Below are 18,184 nucleotides of genomic sequence, written 5' to 3' on the forward strand. Positions count from 1 at the left end.
AACGTAACGCAGTCCTTTTTACTGTTCAAGGAAGGTCGGCCTCAACACCGAAATGGAAAGACGGAAGAACGTTCCGCCGCCGACATCTCAAGTCACTTCCTTTCCAAGCGAGTAAAAGTCTGTGTGTTGACGAGTCAAGCATGATACGCAGCACATGGTTGTGATGAATCACTCGATGTTCAGATACTTTAAACGGATACTTCAACTAACGTGTCCCCTATTGGAGTTGTTGACTGAACCGCTACCGCATTTGAGTGAAATCTCTTAGGAAAAGCCTGCGTTAAGTGAACAAAATTAAATAGCGTGCACATGTTTTAGTCGCGTTAAGTGGCTATCAGTTTTAGTATTGCGTATAAAAGCAAATTAAAACGCACAGTGCTTGGGTTTGATCGTGCACACAATACCAAAACTTGCTATGATATACGCGTATTAGTATAATTATTATCTTTCCGCATTATTCCGAAATCTAATTTTCTATTTTGAATGTTAATCCAACTTTTAAAAAGGCAACGCCTAAAAACAAACGCCATCTTTTGTCAGTCCTGCCCCTTCGTCTTCGTTGGTATAGTATTTTATGCTGTCGAACAGAATTAATGGCATGCTAACGCGCACTCATCCTCCGATCAAAGTTAGAAATTTCACGCAAACTCTGGAGTCGTTTTAACAAGGCGACTAAAACACACCGCGCAATCCGTCATCACTTAACATTCTCTGTGGATCCTACTGAGATACAAATTAAATTATATAACGCGAGATCAAATAAATTACAGAAACGAAAAAAAAAGCTATTATGCGGATGAATTGCTGAAGAAAACACACTTGCGTAACGGATTCATCGGTGTACCCATGGCACACTTGAACGCTTCTGCGAAAGGTGGAAACTGCTTCAGGGGCAGATTGCACTCGTTCTCGCTATCCTCTCGACTCAGCGAGCACAGTCCGTTGCAATGTGTGATGAAAAGTATCTGGTCTTCGGTGAACTTCTTGAGGCCCCGCAGTCGGAAATCTGCAAACGGCACGTCTTGGTCCTCAATAGCCTGCTTGAGGGCCGAGTAAGACACCTCGAGTGCCACTACGGTGGGAAAAGCAGACTCGCCAGTCTTGTCGCAATTCGCTCTGGCCGCATACGCTGATAAGATGTCTGGGTCTACCCATTTCACGGCGTTGCTGCGGTCGTTAATTGTTATTCCCAGTGGATCGAACGCTTTGACCACTTGCCTTGCTAGCGAGATCCCAATGCCACCGTATGTCATAGCCAGCGTACCGTTCACGTAGTACCTGGGAGCGTCAACGCCTCCAGGGGCCACGCTGATTTGATTGAGATAATACAGGTAAGAAAGAAAGCCCGAAGGCGGCGCTATCTGTTTCGAATGAATGGCTTTGATGGTGTCCCGCTTGATCAGTGCGCGCATGTTTTCTGTGACAGTCACGAGGTTTTCGATGAACGAGTCCGTCATATTTCCGAGACGGCTGTATAACAACGATGAAGTCTCGCCGCCGAAGTCGTCGTCGATCGGCCAGACGTCGAGGTGGATGTCCTCTAACTTGTCTAGCGCCAGAATTTTGATCTTGTTGTTAATCCACGGCGAGGAATGAATTTTGGACTTGGCGGATTTTGTGAGATTATGAACGATGTCATGAACAAAAAGCTGCGCAGTTCTAGAAAACTTTGCCTGCAGGTACTCTGTCGCCCCCAGCAAGCCCAAAGCAGCGTCCATGTACTCCAAGCATACGACTGGTTTGTAACGGTTGACAACATCGGCTTTCCCGAATCGAATCGTGGGGGAGCTTGAGACCGCCCACAGGTATGACTGAATGAAGATCCAGGCGATGCCGATGACGAGCTGCTCTGCGGAGTGGTCCTTGAGCAGCTCTCCGATCTTGCGAAGTAACCTAGCGTCTTCAATAATGACTATCTGCTCCAGCGTGAACGGAGGCTCCGGCTCTGAATAGTTGTTGAGGAACTGGAGCCATTGCTCCGGTTCGACCGTAGGAGTGAAGTTTTGCATCGATTGGAGTGGAACGGCCAGTTGCTCCGGCACCCCTTGCCTAACGTATAGTGCGGCAGCGAGGATATCACGTTCAGCCGCCATAAGCTCTCGCAGATTGGTATCCGGAGATGCGCCGAGTATCACGTAGTGCTCCCGCACGTATCTGTGGAAATCGGTGATGGAAAAATTGTTAACCAGCGGCTTCTGGAAGCTGGCGGCGATGGTGCCCTCGCTGAATAACAGCGTCCTGTTCCGACGCCTTGACGACGGAATGACACGAACATTGAGGAGGAAGTGAAAGTTCCACCTGATGGACAGCTTTAAGAGAAGGTCCAATGGATGTACGAACGTCTGACGTTCTTCTGGCCACAAAATGCCGATGTCCTTCTTTATCTCTTTGAATCTCTCCACGTCTTTCCTGTTCGAAGATGTTGGGGTGTTGCACGTCCGAAAGAGCTTCTGCGGCACGCTTGGCTGAGGGTCTTCTCGAAGCAACGTTTGAATGACAGATCCGTACACTCTGAGGGTAACGTCATCCGCGGTGGAAGTCGTCACTATGGATTGTGAGCCTTTCCAGGAGCCGCAGACGAATTTGTAAAAATTATTGCAAGGGTTGACCTCAGGGTTCATGGCCATCTTCAAGATGACGGCGTGAATGCGGCAGTCTTCTGTCTCGCAGTATTCTGTTTTTCTCCTGTAGCCCATGAGCGCACCGACGATCACGATTATTACGATCGTAAAGACGCTCACGCATAGGACGGAAAACATGAGAAACATTGGGCTGCTCATGAGTTCACGTTCCGTCATGGTCTTGCTTAAAGGCGGTGAGAAGCACTTCAGCTTGGAGATGTCCTGAAAAGACACAGGAAGGCATTAGTGTGGTGGACTTCGGCTTTTCTTCCCCGTAGCCTGTTGAAAATAGGCCACTCTAATAATCGCCTTCTGCGTGCGTCAGAAAGGTGTTTAGGGGGCGCAGTTCCCAAGCTAGAAAATAGTGCCAACTATAACAAGCTACTGGTTCGTCGCAGCATCCTATATAGAGGAAAAGTCAGCAAGGTCACTGCCAGAACCGGCCGCCAAACCAGTGACAGTGAGAAAGAACGAGTCTAGAGTCTCGTGGTGTGTGTTTTTGAAGCATGAGTTTTATCGAGCGATTCTGAAGCGAGGATAAATGCTCCCTTTATAAGATTCACGATTTGCGCTTCTTCCAAGCACCGACTGCCATTGTTGTGCGAGCAGGACTGACATATCCCTCGAACGAGTGCTGCACGTCTTTGCATCTTTTTCATTTCTGCACACCGCTACTGGCACGCATAGATCACCAAATTAAGACTGGTACGTTGCTTAAACTATGTGCAAAAGCTGTCCACAGACTCAGAAGCTTTGCCTGGCCAGTCACTCCATTTATCACTGAAGTCGTATTAAAATTTATTCTTGTCATTTATTGCAGCAAGTTAATTTTAACATCGGCTATTTCTTTTTTTTTTACGAGTTTTGCATCACTCCTACTTTGGGTTTACCAAACTTAACATCTAAAACTGAGTGTCATTTTTTGTGTCTTCCAGTTTCGTGGTTTTTGTCAAAATAAACACTCAGCTGCCTAAATGAGACACCCGACCGCCCAAAAAAATAGTTCATTTGTTTTGATATTCAAGATATTTATTTCCTCAAGCTAGAATTTTGGAAACCGAAGTCTATCACGTCATCACGTTTTCCTGGAAATATACAAAGAGCCAAACACATGCACGACAAAAGGGCCGGCCCGCCATATAAATCTGATCACATTGAAATATATGTAATTGACCTCTGAAATCTCCGATAACGGCGCACAGGCAATTTTATAGTTTTCAACGCGTCGGCTGTTTTGTTGTGCATGTGTATCGCCCTTTGCCTCAGGACGATTTTCGCGTTTTGTTCTCCCCACATTTGCTGAAGACGTGAGCTCGGAGCGTAGGCAACTGGTCTTCTTGCACGAGAACTGGCGCAGCCGTGCGCGTTCCAAAAAAAACTCGTGCAGAAAAAAAAAAACAAGCAAGGGACCAGGGATGAATTCAGGATATACAGAAATACCCCACTGAATGGAAGCGCCACCACACACGATTTCTCGCAATGATGTACAGGCCTGGAAGGCGATCCCACCGCCATCTGTTGGTTCAGAATCACACTAACCAAGGGTGGGGTTGCACCTTAAGGTGCGACCCCACCGTGCATGACGTTTTGGTGCTTTTCCGACGGCTTATAACTTTCTTTCTATGTATTTTACAATTATAAAGTTAATGTCAAATTAAAGAGCAGTTTCTCAACAATGCTTTAATGTCTTGATATCGCGATTATGTTTAGTTGGTAATATTTATTTGGCTTTCAATAGACCACAGTCTCTAATATTGAAAAAAAATATTTCTCAAGTTCTAACGTCCCATCGTCCACCATATTTTACGTGAGCGTTCGGTTAGATGTAATAAAATAAAAAGAAAGCAACAAACTGTACAGATAATGTATATTCTAAAATAAAAAATAAAGTTTAAAATTGTAATATTTTATGGCGCTATAAAAACGGAATCACGTCAACTAATCAAAATAACGAGACATTAAATTATGAAGCATCCTTCGATATTACATTTTCCAGAACTTCCATATCGATATATTACACGTTAAGAATGTTATAAGACCTCAAACTTTTCCCATTCAGTTACGACGAATTGTACTTTCTTCACATAAAGTACAGATGGCGACACGCGTTCAAGAACAGCTTGATGTGCATTTTCCGTCGTGTGCCGCTTGGAACGCCACTTGAAAGACAGAAAAAGCGCCAGAGTTCAGGGTGTCAGATGCCTGGATGCCCGCAGTGAGAGAGCCAGAGATGTGAGAACAACAAGCGCGAGGCTGCGGATGCATCACAGCTACATTTGCGCACGTTCTACTGTGCGTTGGTACACATGCCCGACGCGATCCAAATGAAATGGGCGCCATGAAATGCATTCTGCCATTTCAGATTCCGCCACGTATGCGAAAACATTTTAACGTTTTTATCACTTGCATAAGTCATTTACGATATTTAACTATGCTTGTCAGAATGGTTCGACTATATTTTGTTTCAAAAACCGCCTCGGTGGCTCTTAAGTGGCAATGACGTTAAAACGTCTCAGTTCCTCTCAGCCAACGCGCTGGCCTATGAATCTATATTTGTCGGGTTTAAATATCGGCCGAGGTGCCCGCAATCCGACGGAGGCCAATCTGAGATTTCGGTTGCACGTCAAAAGATCTACGGTTAGTCAAAATAAACCCGCAATAATTGTTTTTTTGTTTGGGCGTGTTAAGTGCTTTTTGTTGGTTTGGCTTGTGAAACCCAAAGATCTGAATATTTGCTTTGCTTTACCTTAGTTCGGAGCGCAACCAACGAAGCCACTAAAGCAGGGCCCAGAGCGCGAAGTTAAGCTGTACGTTCTCTTTCTGTGCCTATGCGGTCGGGCTAAACTAGACCCACTAAATAAGCTACGCTTCACACAGATATCGATGCTTAAAATGATGGTTGTCAGTTATTTGAAGCTTTATCTGAAATCACAGGAAACGCTTTTCTGTCCTCCACAAATGTTTAAACAGTTGGCGAAGAAGCAAAGCAATATTACGTGAGCTTCCTGACACCGAAACTATTGCTGAGGAAGTTGCACTTTTGAATCATGACGACCGGCTGTTGCATTTAATTTGTGACTAACCACCAACATGGCGGCGGCCAAAACAATATCGGGGGAAAAATAGACCGATCTCACTATACTCCGTTTCACCTTCAGTCCGAGCGCAGCGGAAGCTAGGAGCCATCCCAGCCAATCCAGCGTTGAGAGAGTGTCATGTGACCTTGAGCTCTCTGTGTCGCTCTGCCCAACCGGCAGGTCAAGCGATTTTCTCCCGGCGCTGATCGGCTAGGATAGCTCGTGGCGTCCACTGTGCTCGCACGGAAGGTGGAACGGAGTATAAGCGTTCTACGCATGCGTGACGCCGCCATAATTGTTGTTCATAGGATGCAGACGCCAGTTCACGAGACAGCTCATGCCGCCTCGTGCTCTGCTCGTGCAGACCTCCAGCGGGGGTTGTCACACGTGCAGAAAGACTACAGCTCCCACGATGCATGGCGGCAGCGGTGGCGTACTCGAACTAGCTGGTGAGATCGGTCTATTGCCGATACCCTAAGTGTAGCTCATTTGGTCTAGCTCACAGGATAAATCAAGTGCGGTGGGGGATCGTTGGCCGAGTGTGTTGTGGCACCGTAGATCAGAGCACGTGGAGAAATGCTCGAGTGCGAGCTCCGTTCAAAGCACGGAGCTCCCGCTGCAGAGCGTGCAGGAACTAAATCCCCTCGATGTATTTGCGTTGGTCTTCCAAATAACCTCAAAGGTGCCAGTGCACGAGGCCCGTGTCTCGACCGGCCCTTGGACACAAATGGCGACGCAGCACTAATACATTCGAGTTGCCCGTGCCTGCCGCACGGGCAACTCGAATGTCATTTACAACGAATGACATTCATGTGATCAACGAATCGGCTCGCAATCTGTCGCACGTGGAACGCCCCACGCTCGGAGTGTCGCGCGCTGATTGTCCGATCCTTCAAATATCATTTGTTGTAAATGGAATTCGAGTTGCCCGTGTGGCACGGGCACCGTTGGCACGGGTATATAATGACTGGCCCTTTAAAGCGAAAGGCGGCGAAGCGCCCGCTCGTGGCACGTGTCTTGCGCGTTTTCACAATAGTGGCTGCCGGTACTTGTAAAAAACGCCTTTATCAAGGGGCTTTAGCGGGGACCCTGGGTTCAGTCGGCCATCTGCATCCTACCGTCGTTCGATCGTGTATCACATATACTGCGTAATGCACGTTAAAGACCCCGAGCTAACAGTTGCACTGCACTTTTTATAACCTTCATCGCGTAACAATGTCGTCCTACGAAATTGCTGCTCTCTAAAAAACTAACGACTAATTTTGAATGCGCCGTTACATCTAATTTTTAATGTGTGTTCGCGTTCTTTTTTATTTTTATTTTTTTGTCTACATTTTTGATTATGTGGCTCTTACTTATAATGAAACAGACTATAGTTGTCAGACTTCTGGAAAAATATTATATAACTAAGAAAATAGCACGTAAACGTAAAAGCAGAAAAAAAAAACGGATAGGCGCACTTAATAAAAATAATTGAAATAGTAGAATTGATTATAATTGTGTTCTCAAAGATTTGAGCCCCCGAAACGCTATAAAAGCGAGCTCGGTGCTCTGGATGGTGCACTTGTTCACTGGAAGTGTAGTTCAGGGCAGCGTGCTCGCACTTGTATGTTCCGCTTCGCTCGCAGGATAAAACCAAATACTTTATTGGTAATGTATTTAGTGAAACAAAGCTTACCTTCTGTGTATGTGCAATGCCCTCAGTTTTGGCGTGATTACACGCTTGTTTATCATTATTGTTTTCGTATCCCACAGCGATTCAGTTCGTGCTTTTTTGTGTGCTTCATGCATTAGAGGCCAAGGTAACCCAGGATCATTCTATGTTGTGGATTGCAAAAAAAAAAAAAAAAAAAGCCTATGCAATTTGCTACGTGTGCCACAACCAATAGAACATATTCTAAGCTTCACATTTGACCGTTTGCCTGACTAAACATTGTTGTTTGTCAAGAAAAATTGCGATCGTATGAAATCACGTGGGGAAAACCTGTTCTAAGCACGCGACCGTCGGCATGCAGTGAATACTCATAATCGGCGCCGAGATGATTGGTGGCCGTCAGCAGGTGGAGTTTTTCTACTAACCCAGAGTTAGAATGTTTCCTTCTTTCTATTTTAGGCAACCAGGAGACAACTTACACCAAATTTGAGGGTAATAATTTACTATGAGCATTCAAACACAATGGCCTGAACCGTATATGTGTACAAGCTTTAGCTTTTGATGCACCCTTAACTTTCGACACGCTCAACGCTAGTGTAAAACGTAGGGCTGTTTTATTCTTAATCGGCGTATCATGTAAGTGCTTACACTATATTTTATACAACGTCAAAGCCTACCCGTTTGCATCGTTTTCATTTTTGCCTACCACTACTTGCGCGCATGAATCACCAAATTAAGACTGGCAAAGGATGCCAGAAAAACAATCTACAGGGTTGTTTGTTTTTTTTTGTTTACCGCAAAAATAAACAACGCATTGCCTAACGCTCATTCTCCGCCCAAAGGTAGCGCTAGGTCACAACCAGATGCCAAAGTTTCATCCCAAACGGACACCTTATTCAAAAGTTATAAGTGATTTTCTGAAACTTCCAATGGGAAAAACAGAGCCCATTTTTGGCCTGTTTTTTGTTTCTGATGCCCATAGAGCCCCATGTATTCGAAAACTCTGTCGGCCGCTATTTTCCCATTGAACTTTTCAGAAAATCACATATAATTTTTCAAGAAGGTATCGTATTGGGCTGAAACTTTGACATCTGGTTGTACCTCTAGCTCTACCTATGGGCGGAGAATGAGCGTTCGGCGATGCCTAGTTTATTCTTGCGGTAAAAAGAAACCCTGTATTTTTTTTTCTTTTGTGACACCCTGCAAGTTGCTTAATCTATGCGCAAAAGCTATTTACAGACCCAGAATCTTTGCATGGTCAGTCATTGCATTTATTACCGAATCGTATTAAAATTAATAATTATTCTTTATTGCTGAGTTTATTTCATACCTCTGTATTTTTTATTATGACCCCCGCACCAGTTCCACTTAGGGTTTACCAAACTCAACATCTAAACCTGAGTGTCATTTTTTGTGTTTTCCAGTCTCGTGGTTTGGGTCAAAATAAACACCCAGCTACCTAAATGAGACACCTGACCGCCCAAAAAATAGTCTTTTCTTTTAGGTAGTTAATTCCTCAAGCTAGAATTTTTTAAACCAGACTATGACGCCATCACGTTTTGCTGGAAATCCACAGAAATCCAAGCACATGCACGATAAAAGGGCTGGCCCGTCATATTGCCGCCCGCAGAGCCGAGAAAGCAACGCTCGGTCACGAACTTCTGGAAGATTCGCGTTCATTCTTGCACCAGACGGAACTTTCGCCCTGTTTTCTTGTCCTCGAAAGTGCCAGTTCATCCTCGCCCGGAACGCGCGACGCTCGAACCTTCTTTGCCGAACTTTCGAGATGGTGACGTGACGCACTCTAGATAAGCAGCTGCCAGCATACCTCGACAAACCTCACTCATGAGGGCCCTCACTCACCCTCACTCACCCTCATCTTCAAAGGTGAGGTGAGGATGAGTGAGTTTCTGAACCAGGAAAATTCATGAGTGTGAGGGTGAGTGAGGGCCGTGAGTGGCGTGAGGGCGGTGAGTGGCGTACGGGCCATGAGTGAGTGAGGGGGGCGTGAGGGCCGTGGGGGCGGTGAGGGGCGTGAGGGCCGCGAGGGGCGTGATTGCCGTGAGGGCGGTGAGTGCGTGAGGGCTGTGAGGTTCAGTGAGGGTGAGTGAAGGGCTGAAGGTGATTGTGACTGTGAGGGTGAGGGTCAGTGAGGGGCTGAAGGTGAGTGTAGCTGTCTGTGAGGGTGAGGGTGAGTGAGGGGCTTAGGTGAGTGTGGCTGTGAGGGTGAGGGTGAGTGAGGGCGACCTGAAATTCCGACCTCTGGCTGCCAGCGACCTTGTCGAGTCAGTCTCGCTATCGCTCTTTGTTACGCTGCCGAATCGCCGCCTGCTTTTCTGCTGCCTCGACGCTCTTTGTTTACTTTTTTTTTTTGTTTGGAACAAGTTCGCCGATTAAACCTTTATTTTTCAGTTCACTGCTCGCCCTCTCGTCACCTTCATTCGTATCTGTATAAATCTGACCACTTGTAATATGGGTCCTTGGCCTCTGAAATCTCCGATAACGGCGCACAGGCAATTTTATATTTTTCAACGCGTCGGTAGTTTTGTTGTGCATGTGTCTCGCGCCTTGGCTCAGGACAATTTTCGTGCTTTGTTCTGCCTAGGGTGCCTACATGTCTGTCTGTCTAAGGGTGAAGACATCCATTGTTGCCCTGAATGTGCCAGAGCGTGACGCTCTCGCGCGTTCGGTGCGTGACTAGGTCGGTAAAATGGCGTCTATGCATTAACCAAAGCTACGCGCTCGAGTTGAGTGACATCAGATTGCGCGCGCTTCAAAATGCATAAAAAAACGATTGGGCGGAAAAATGGCTGAGATGTCACCACTCAAGCAAAAGCGCGCGTGTGTATGAAGGCACTCTAGTTCTGCCTACATTTGCTGGAGACGTGAGCTCGTAGCGTGGCAACTGGCCCCCTTGCACGAGAAGTGGCGCAGCCGTGCGCCTTCCAAACAAAGCTCGTGCAGAGAAAACCAAGCAAGGGACCAGGGATGTCAAATTCTGGATATAGACGCTTTACACACGCGCCAGATTGAGCCGCCATAGCTGCCCTTCTCCTGTCTTACCGAGATGCCGAGCCACTGAAGCGGGCGTTGACGGGTCTTTACAAGGGCCTATGCTGGGCACAAGAACACAGTAGCATCTAAAATGGCAATAACCTGTCCTGCTGTGGTAATGATGAAGTGAAGCGAACGGAATAAGAGGGAACAAAAACTGAAGGTCAGTTATGGCGGCGCCCATGCACAGCTGCTGTAAAGCGTCTATAGGAGAATATCCAACTGTATCGAAGCCCAGCCACACACGATTTTTTTCATTGTTGTACAGGCCTGGAAGGCGATCCCACCGCCATCTGTTGGTTCAGAATCACACTAACCAAGGGTGGGGTTGCACCTTAAGCGAGGCTAAACCCCTGTTATGTGCTTGTCTTGCGGGTACCGTTAAATGAGTCAGTCTCGATCGTGCAGCCCTTGGAAGCAAATGGCAGTGACACAGCACTCAGATGAGGTGCCATTGGAAGCGAATTGCGACGGAACACTCGCTCGAGGGACGTGGTTCGCGCGTTCTCCCAACAGTGGTTGCCGGAACTTGGGAGAAACATAAGGCACGCATTTTATCGATGGTATTTACGCGAAGCTAGAGTGACTAAATGGACGAGCCAAATTATCGCCTTCCTTTTCCTTTCGCCACCGACGACTCATTGGCGGTGAAAGGGTCGCATGCACCGAATTTGACTTCCGGGCTAGAAGGCAGTCCGCCCCGAAGAGGCGCTGGGTTTGGGGCAGGACATCTGTTTCGCTTTGCGCTAGAGAAATGTACATCTTACACTGAAGATCTTGCACCTTTGGACAATCTGTGTGCCACTTAGATGCGATGTAAATGAGCTATTCATATTACGCGAACGCAACGTCAGTTTCGCGTCACAAACTTTAAGTTTAGGTTAACTTTTTTTTTGGCACCATCATATTCACCGAGCTTTTTCCGTAAATCGCATGCAGTGATTGAAGCTCTGCGTGCAGGGCCATTCCCAAAGCATACGCACTAAAGCACTAATCGGAGCGTACTTTCTAACCTAACTCTGAGTTAGATGAGATTCAAATGAATGAGTAAGGTTAGGCTAGAATGATCCCAGCCGATGACGTCTCGCAAATTATGGTAGGACTTGAAAAATACTGATGTGCGCAGGAGTGGCGAACAAGCTAAGCACCGTGCTAATTTTCCCTGCGTCTATGGCGCGTTCTTTTTTTTTTTTTTTATCTAATTGTACGAATGGTCTGTCGTAACGCCACAACAGCGTTCATTGTGAAAAACCTTACTGCTGCACGGGTACCATCTGCAGCATATATTGAAGTGCCACCAAATGTTCCTCGATCCCCTCTGAAAAACGAACAAGTAGGAATGACGACTAATAAGATGGCTACCATGTCATGTGTAAACCCTGTACAGGGGGAATATTCGGAAATATCTGGATGAATGAAATCTCACCGGTCCAGTGGAACAAAGACCACCCAAAGACCAAATCGATCGGTATAAGGATCATTTATCTAGCATATTTTCGAATATTCCTTCTTTTGGAGACAGCGCAAGATGATGAAAGTGCCCTATGTAAAAGGGAGGGGGGGGGGGGTGAATTCTCTGGGTGCCTTAATTTGGTGCGCTGTTGACAGCGCATGCTTAGAACGAGCTCTGCGTCCTGTCTGCAGGCAAGGAAGCCAACATGACGCTCCTTTCCCAGGATCCAGCGACTTTACTATAACACCAACTGTCTTGATGGCGTGGAATGCCCGTTCTAAGGGAACTCTGGGAACTGACCATCAGCACGTGCTCAGCAGCCCTGGACTCAGATATAGCCGCCATTAGTGAATACTGAGAATACTATGCTGAGCTTCGGCACTCGCTGGGATACTTCCGAATCGAACTATTTTAATGCGCATCTTCGAATGCAGATACCGGAGCCACGGATAAAAGGCCGCTGGCTTGCCACAGTGATTTGACGCCGTAAACATCTGGCTTCGTGTAGCTCGGGAAAGCGTACCCCTCTTTTTTTAATAATCATTTCCGAGTATAGCGTGCGAAGTAAATCAAGAAAAGGTAAATACCAGTGTTGTAGGAATTGCCGAAAAAAAGTAACTCATTACATTAGTCGTTACTTTAATGTAAAAGGAACGCTACATTTAGCAATAAAACGTAGCGCACGTCACTTTTTCCTGACTTTGCATTTTGAATGAAAAGTTTTACTGTTTTGACGTTACAGCTATACATAAGCGCCATATTTCAAAAAACATATGTTAATGCATAAAGTTGACATTATTACTTTATCTTTTTACGGTTCCACCTGAATACTGGCGAGGAAACAACGCAAATAAAAACTCGAAAAATGCACTTTATATGACTCGGCGAAAGAAATTGAAAGTAATTTTTTTTTATTTCCTAGAAAGAAGATGTAACGACTAACATAACTGCGTTAACCCTTACTCAAAATAAGTAACGTAGGTACGTTATCCGTTAATGCTGCGAAAATGAAACGAGTACGTTACAAAGTTACAGAAAATGGAACGCGTTCCAACTAACGCCCTTATTTGTAACGCGTTACCGCCAACAGTGGTAGGTACTCACCTTATCGCTCATCTGCCTGACCCTTTGCCTCGAGACGCCCGACGGTCTTCTTGCGGATGGGGTGGTGCTCTCTGGGCGGTTTTCAGGCACCGGGTCTTTGGCCGATTTCTCGCCCGATGCTCTTCTTGCGGGTTGGTACGTACTGGCTCGGCGGTATTCAAACGACGGGATCTTTGCCAATTTTTGGCTCGATGGTCTCCTTGCGGGTTTGACGGTATTGGCTGGGAGGTGTTCAAACAACGGCTCCTCGGCCGATTGGTCGCCCGGTGCACCTTTCGGGAGTTCCTCTGGGCCCTCCCTGAGGTCCTCCTTGTTCTCCCGGATCTTCAGCTGCTTCTTCATGGATTCAAATTGGAGTGTTGGTCGGTTTGACTGATTATACGGAGGAGTGTGTTGCCGCCGTACAGAAATGAACTGAGCAGATCGAACAGACTGTTTCCACGAGGAAGGGGAGAATGCCTCGAGCCCGTGGTGGCCTCTTCTTTGTTCTCTCTATTCAAAATCAACATTGCGTGGCATCAATATGAGTTCATCTTCCTCGCATGATGGCACTCGTTACTCGAAGTGGCTTCATGGAAAGGCAAAAAAAGAAGACGCATTGAGAGAACACTTTTTGAAAAATCTCTACTCGTTTTCTAGAAAAAAGACAATATACAACAACAAAAAAAAAAAAAGAAGAAACCAGCGTCCTCCTGCACAAATAGTTATGCGCCACGGGTCACCAAATAGAAATGGATTACGCCGGAGACGTCGCCTTTGTCGCCTATTGTTCGTAGAGAGCCTAGATTGTAGAGAGGGTCCAACTCAAACCATGGGGAGCGTTTGTAATAAAATGGCGGTCGACTCCCTCGGAGATTGGTCGAAAATGCGCATGCACCGCGCGCGGCTAGGAGGATAGCAGGCGGAAAGGCGGAGACGCTCGCGGACGACCAACGCGTTCCGTTACCTGTAGCTGCTATTGCAAACGCGGCCCCTTAACCACGTGACCCCGAGTGAACGGTTGGATAGTCTCTGTAATATTGGCCCTCCGATTGTTCCTTGCGACGCTGCCACCTAGCGGTTGTCGCCGGAAACAACTGAACCTTTCTGAAATTCAGTGCCATCTAACGGCTCGTATAGCAGTTTAGCTTTTGTCATATCAATATGGCGGTAATAAACTTGTATTTTGTAGGTCACCGTCACTTTTGCGAGACAACGGCGCAAGGAATTGTTCAATATGAGAGCTTTCACGATCACTTTCGTCTCGATGGTGAAGGAGAACCTGCAGTGAGAACAAAGCTCCGACTCACACAGACACCTCGAGAAAGGTTTACAAAAGGGTATTCACGGGATAGCCATGTTGCTGGACCATTTATCGTCTCCCGAGAACGACGATTCTGATTGTGTGGATGGGACGTTGTACTTGTACGCGCATCTTCTTGCATTCCTTGTAGTCCGTGAAACCACAGCCTTTTCTATACTGACAAAGCCTGACAGATCTTCACGTGACGCGGCCGCCGAAAGTGAAAAGGTAGAGAGGCAGACAAGAGTCACGTAACGGGCGACCCACTGCGTCGAGACGCCGAAACACACTTCTCCCGAGCGATGGAGTGTCCGCTCCTTTTCTCGTCGGGTTTGAAAACCATGTTTCGGGTCCTCACCGCTGCAAAAGCTGTGCGCTCAATACCAGACTCCCCGAGAAATGCTCTGTGATACCAGATCCTCGCGCTGCAAATCGGCAATCGGGCACTCTATGGCTCCGTCATCGAACTGCCAGGGTTTGTGAGTATTAGCGGCGAGATGTTTCGGTGGCGCCCTCGTTTGGTTACCTTTCGTGACGTTTTTACCTTGTGAGCAGCAAGTTCGATGGTGTTTGTAATGAGCATGGTGGAAGCCTGAAATCATAGCGCCCTCAAAGCAACACTGCCAACACCGTCAAAATTGAAGTTCTTTCATTCCTCCTATTTCCGTCGATGAGACATTCTTTGCTGACGTCGTAGTCAACATTCGGCCAATTGCGGTGGGCCGACCGCAGCGACGCTTTCGATCGCTCACGTCGCCAATAGAGGATGCTTTGATGAAACCAAAGCCGTGAGTATCGTGCGCTCACAGACCTTGGGCGCCGATCAAATCTGTGCTCGCGCGGTGCTCGTGTCTTCTGAAATCGGCGACGTGCGCGACCGAGAGCGTCGCTGTGGTCGGCCTTCCACGATTGGCCGAACGCTGACTATGACGTCAGAAAAGGATTTATCATCGACGGAATTAAGAGGAATGAAAAAACTTTAATTATGATGGTGTGGCAGTGTTCCTTTGAGACATGAATGATTTCAAGCTTCCACCATGCTATTTACAAACACCATCGAACTTGTTGTTTGCAAGGTAATGACGTCACAAGGGGGAACCGTAGGAAGGCACCACTAAAACATCTCGCCGCTAATACCTGAGAAAGTTTGCCTCAAGCATCTTTCTGAGCATGCACTCCGAGCAACGTCCAACCAAATGGTGTCCCGTGAATAGACCAAAGGGCTCTAAAGCCGATTGTGTGCCGCCCACAGTTTTACTGAATCTGAGTTAGAAATGAACGCCTACATATCTCTTGTATTCCATTGCTACGTCGCACCATATGAACCCCCAAATTTACAGGCCTCGCATCATCCGCTTAGGAGCATCTTCAACGTCTTCCTTAATCAGTCACCAGAAGGCCGCCATTGGTACGGCACAGATGCCGTTCCACAAATGATGATAGTGATCAGAGCGGCCAGGCTGAATTTCGGAAAGGGTCTATTAAGACGAATTGCGCGGGCCTAGTCTGCCCGTCAATATTACGACGGAATTAAAGTCTCTTACAAATTCCACAAGCCTTTGCCGAAGCGCAAAAATTGAGTAAACGTAATCTGATAGCAGCGGCTAAAAAGTACTTACTAGTGCCGCTAGAAGAAGAAAATAGATGGTGCTATGGAGAATTTGCCACTAAATAAGCTACGCTTCAGAGTAACGACACTAGCATAGTAAAGATTCTTCCTTCCAGGAGTGATGGTGGTTTTCCCGGCACTCCGTCGTCTCCCTCGGGTTTCGATGGAGCCGGGTGACCGTGGAGTGTCGTGCGGCGGTGCGGGGATCTGCCGTTCTCGCCAGTCAGGAGCCGGAGAACTCGATGGAGGTTTTTCGACAGATATATTTACAAAGAAGAACGAATATAGTACAAGGCTGTCACGCTGCTGCTGCCGCTCACGGCAGCCCGACGTCGACAAAAGCGCCTCAGCGCCAAATCCGTTGCCGCGCACGGCAACTTCTCTACCCCGCAGGACAAAGTACGCGGAGCCCTCGGGACCGCGGGTGAGGTGAGGTAGACTTTATTGGGTCCAAGACTGTTAGATCCCCGCGTCAACCGAGTCTCTCTTAGGGAGAGACCCTTGACGAAGCGATCCCCTCGGTCGACAGACGAGACGCGATGTTCCCGGCGGCGTCCGAGGCCAGCTGGACTAGAATTTTCTGAGTCGTGGGGTCAGGATCCCGCAGGAAGGATTCCCAGGCGCCTGGTTGCCTGGCTTGCTTGATGAACTCCTTATCCTTCGAGTGAAGAAGCAGCTCCGGACACCCCCAGAGTATATGGTGGAGTGTGGCGATCTCGCCACAGTTCCTGCAAGACGGGTCGTAGGTATCTGGGTACCACGAGTGCAACTGCGCCGGGTTGAGGAAGGTCTCCGTCTGGACTTGACGGAGGATGGTGGATTCTGCCTTGTTGAGAGTGCTGTGAGCCTCTGGGTAGGCTCGGCGTTCTACTCGGTAGTGGTCCAGCACCCCCTTAAAGGTGTAGAGGTTGTCGTGGTTCCACGTGGCGAAGGTCGAGTGCTCACTTGGTGTGCTAGCCCGGTTGGTAAGAGCGCAGGCTGCACTGTGAGCACTCTCGTTGCCTGGGAGTGACGCATGGGCTGGAGACCACAGTATGCGGACTGGGTGGTCAATCAGACGATGACCAGTGGCGATCTTGAGGGCTTTGTCAGAGATGTGACCACGCATGTACTGGCGGATGGCCATCTGGGAGTCACTGACTATGACTTTCGTGGTGCTGAGGGTGAGGGCCAAGGCGATGGCTGCCTCCTCTGCCTCTGCACTGTTGCTGGTGTACATGCTGCCTGCCGTGAGGATTTGGCCGGAGCGATTCGTAACTGCAAGGGTCATTCGACCCCTGTCAGCTGAGGCTGCGTCGACATAGGTCACCTCGGAGTCGTCGCAGCCTTCCTGTAGAGTGTTCTCCAGAGCCTTCACTCTGGCCATGCGTCTGCCTGCGTCGTGCACTGGATGCATGTGACGAGGCAGAGGCGAAATCTTTAGTTGCTCGCGTAGCTCGTTTGGAAGCCAGCCTCGCGTACTGTGCCCTGTTGGGTGGTAGTTGATGCCCAAAGATGTGAGGATGGTTCTTCCCGCTGTGGTCAGAGATAGCCTTTCGTAGTGGGCTATCCTCTGTGCCTCAATGATTTCCGAGAGGGTGTTGTGAAGCCCAAGCTTCTCGAGTCGCTTGGTCTCTGTTGAAGGTGTTAGGTGAAGCGCTTTCTTGTATACGCAGCGGATGATGCGATCGATGGCATCCCTCTCCGTGAGTGTCAAGTCCAGGAAGGGTGCAATGTAGGCAATCCGGCTAATCACGAAGGCTTTGATAAGGCGAATGACATTCCGCTCTTTCATCCCGTACCGTTTTCCGGCGATTCTTGCTATGAGTCTTCCTACTTGCTGTGCGTGGTTACGGAGGACTCCGATGCTGTATGTGTTCTTGCCATCCTCCTGCAACCACAGACCGAGTATCCGAAGTCGCCGGACCCGAGGGACGTCTTTGCCTCCGACCTGCAGTATGATGCCTGAGGGAGTTTTTACCGTGGTGCCGGCCATGAGTAGCAATTCCGACTTTTCCTGAGAGCAGGCTAGTCCGCGCTCCTTAGCGTAGGCTTCCACGATGCGTATAGCTTCTTGCAGCGAGTCTTGGATGGCGCCATCGCTTCCTCCTACCATCCACAGAGTGACATCGTCTGCGTATATGCTGTGGTGAAGGTTGGGGATATCTTGTAGTTTCGTCGGTAAATCTTTCATGGCGATATTGAAGAGAAACGGAGAGAGCACTGCTCCTTGCGGTGTTCCGACTCCGCCCAGAGTTTGCAGGTCAGATTGGAAACCGCCGATCGAGACCTGCACCTGCCTACTTGATAGGAAGTTCTGTATGTATTTGAAGATGCGCTCGCCCACATCA

At 48.0% G+C, this 18,184-nt stretch overlaps 2 protein-coding genes across 2 annotated transcripts; both read right to left on the bottom strand.

Moving 5' to 3' along the window:
• Positions 1-788: 788 nt before the first annotated feature.
• LOC115324262 (neprilysin-1-like) lies at positions 789-2,849 on the bottom strand (the record flags this gene model as incomplete). Its single annotated transcript, XM_040209616.2, has 1 exon — positions 789-2,849. A coding segment is annotated over one exon (2,061 nt), but the record flags the coding sequence as incomplete, so codon positions are not given.
• A 13,014-nt stretch (positions 2,850-15,863) lies between these two features.
• LOC121836343 lies at positions 15,864-17,829 on the bottom strand. The gene is made up of 2 exons (XM_042291230.1): positions 16,354-17,829; positions 15,864-15,872 (listed from the first exon to the last, which is right to left on the bottom strand). The coding sequence occupies exons 1-2, from the start codon at positions 17,827-17,829 to the stop codon at positions 15,864-15,866; spliced, it is 1,485 nt and encodes a 494-aa protein (XP_042147164.1).
• Between the last annotated feature and the right edge of the window lie 355 nt (positions 17,830-18,184).

Source organism: Ixodes scapularis, unplaced genomic scaffold (assembly GCF_016920785.2).
Source record: "Ixodes scapularis isolate PalLabHiFi unplaced genomic scaffold, ASM1692078v2 PGA_scaffold2__306_contigs__length_199485367, whole genome shotgun sequence".
NCBI classification, from domain to species: Eukaryota; Metazoa; Arthropoda; class Arachnida; order Ixodida; family Ixodidae; genus Ixodes; species Ixodes scapularis.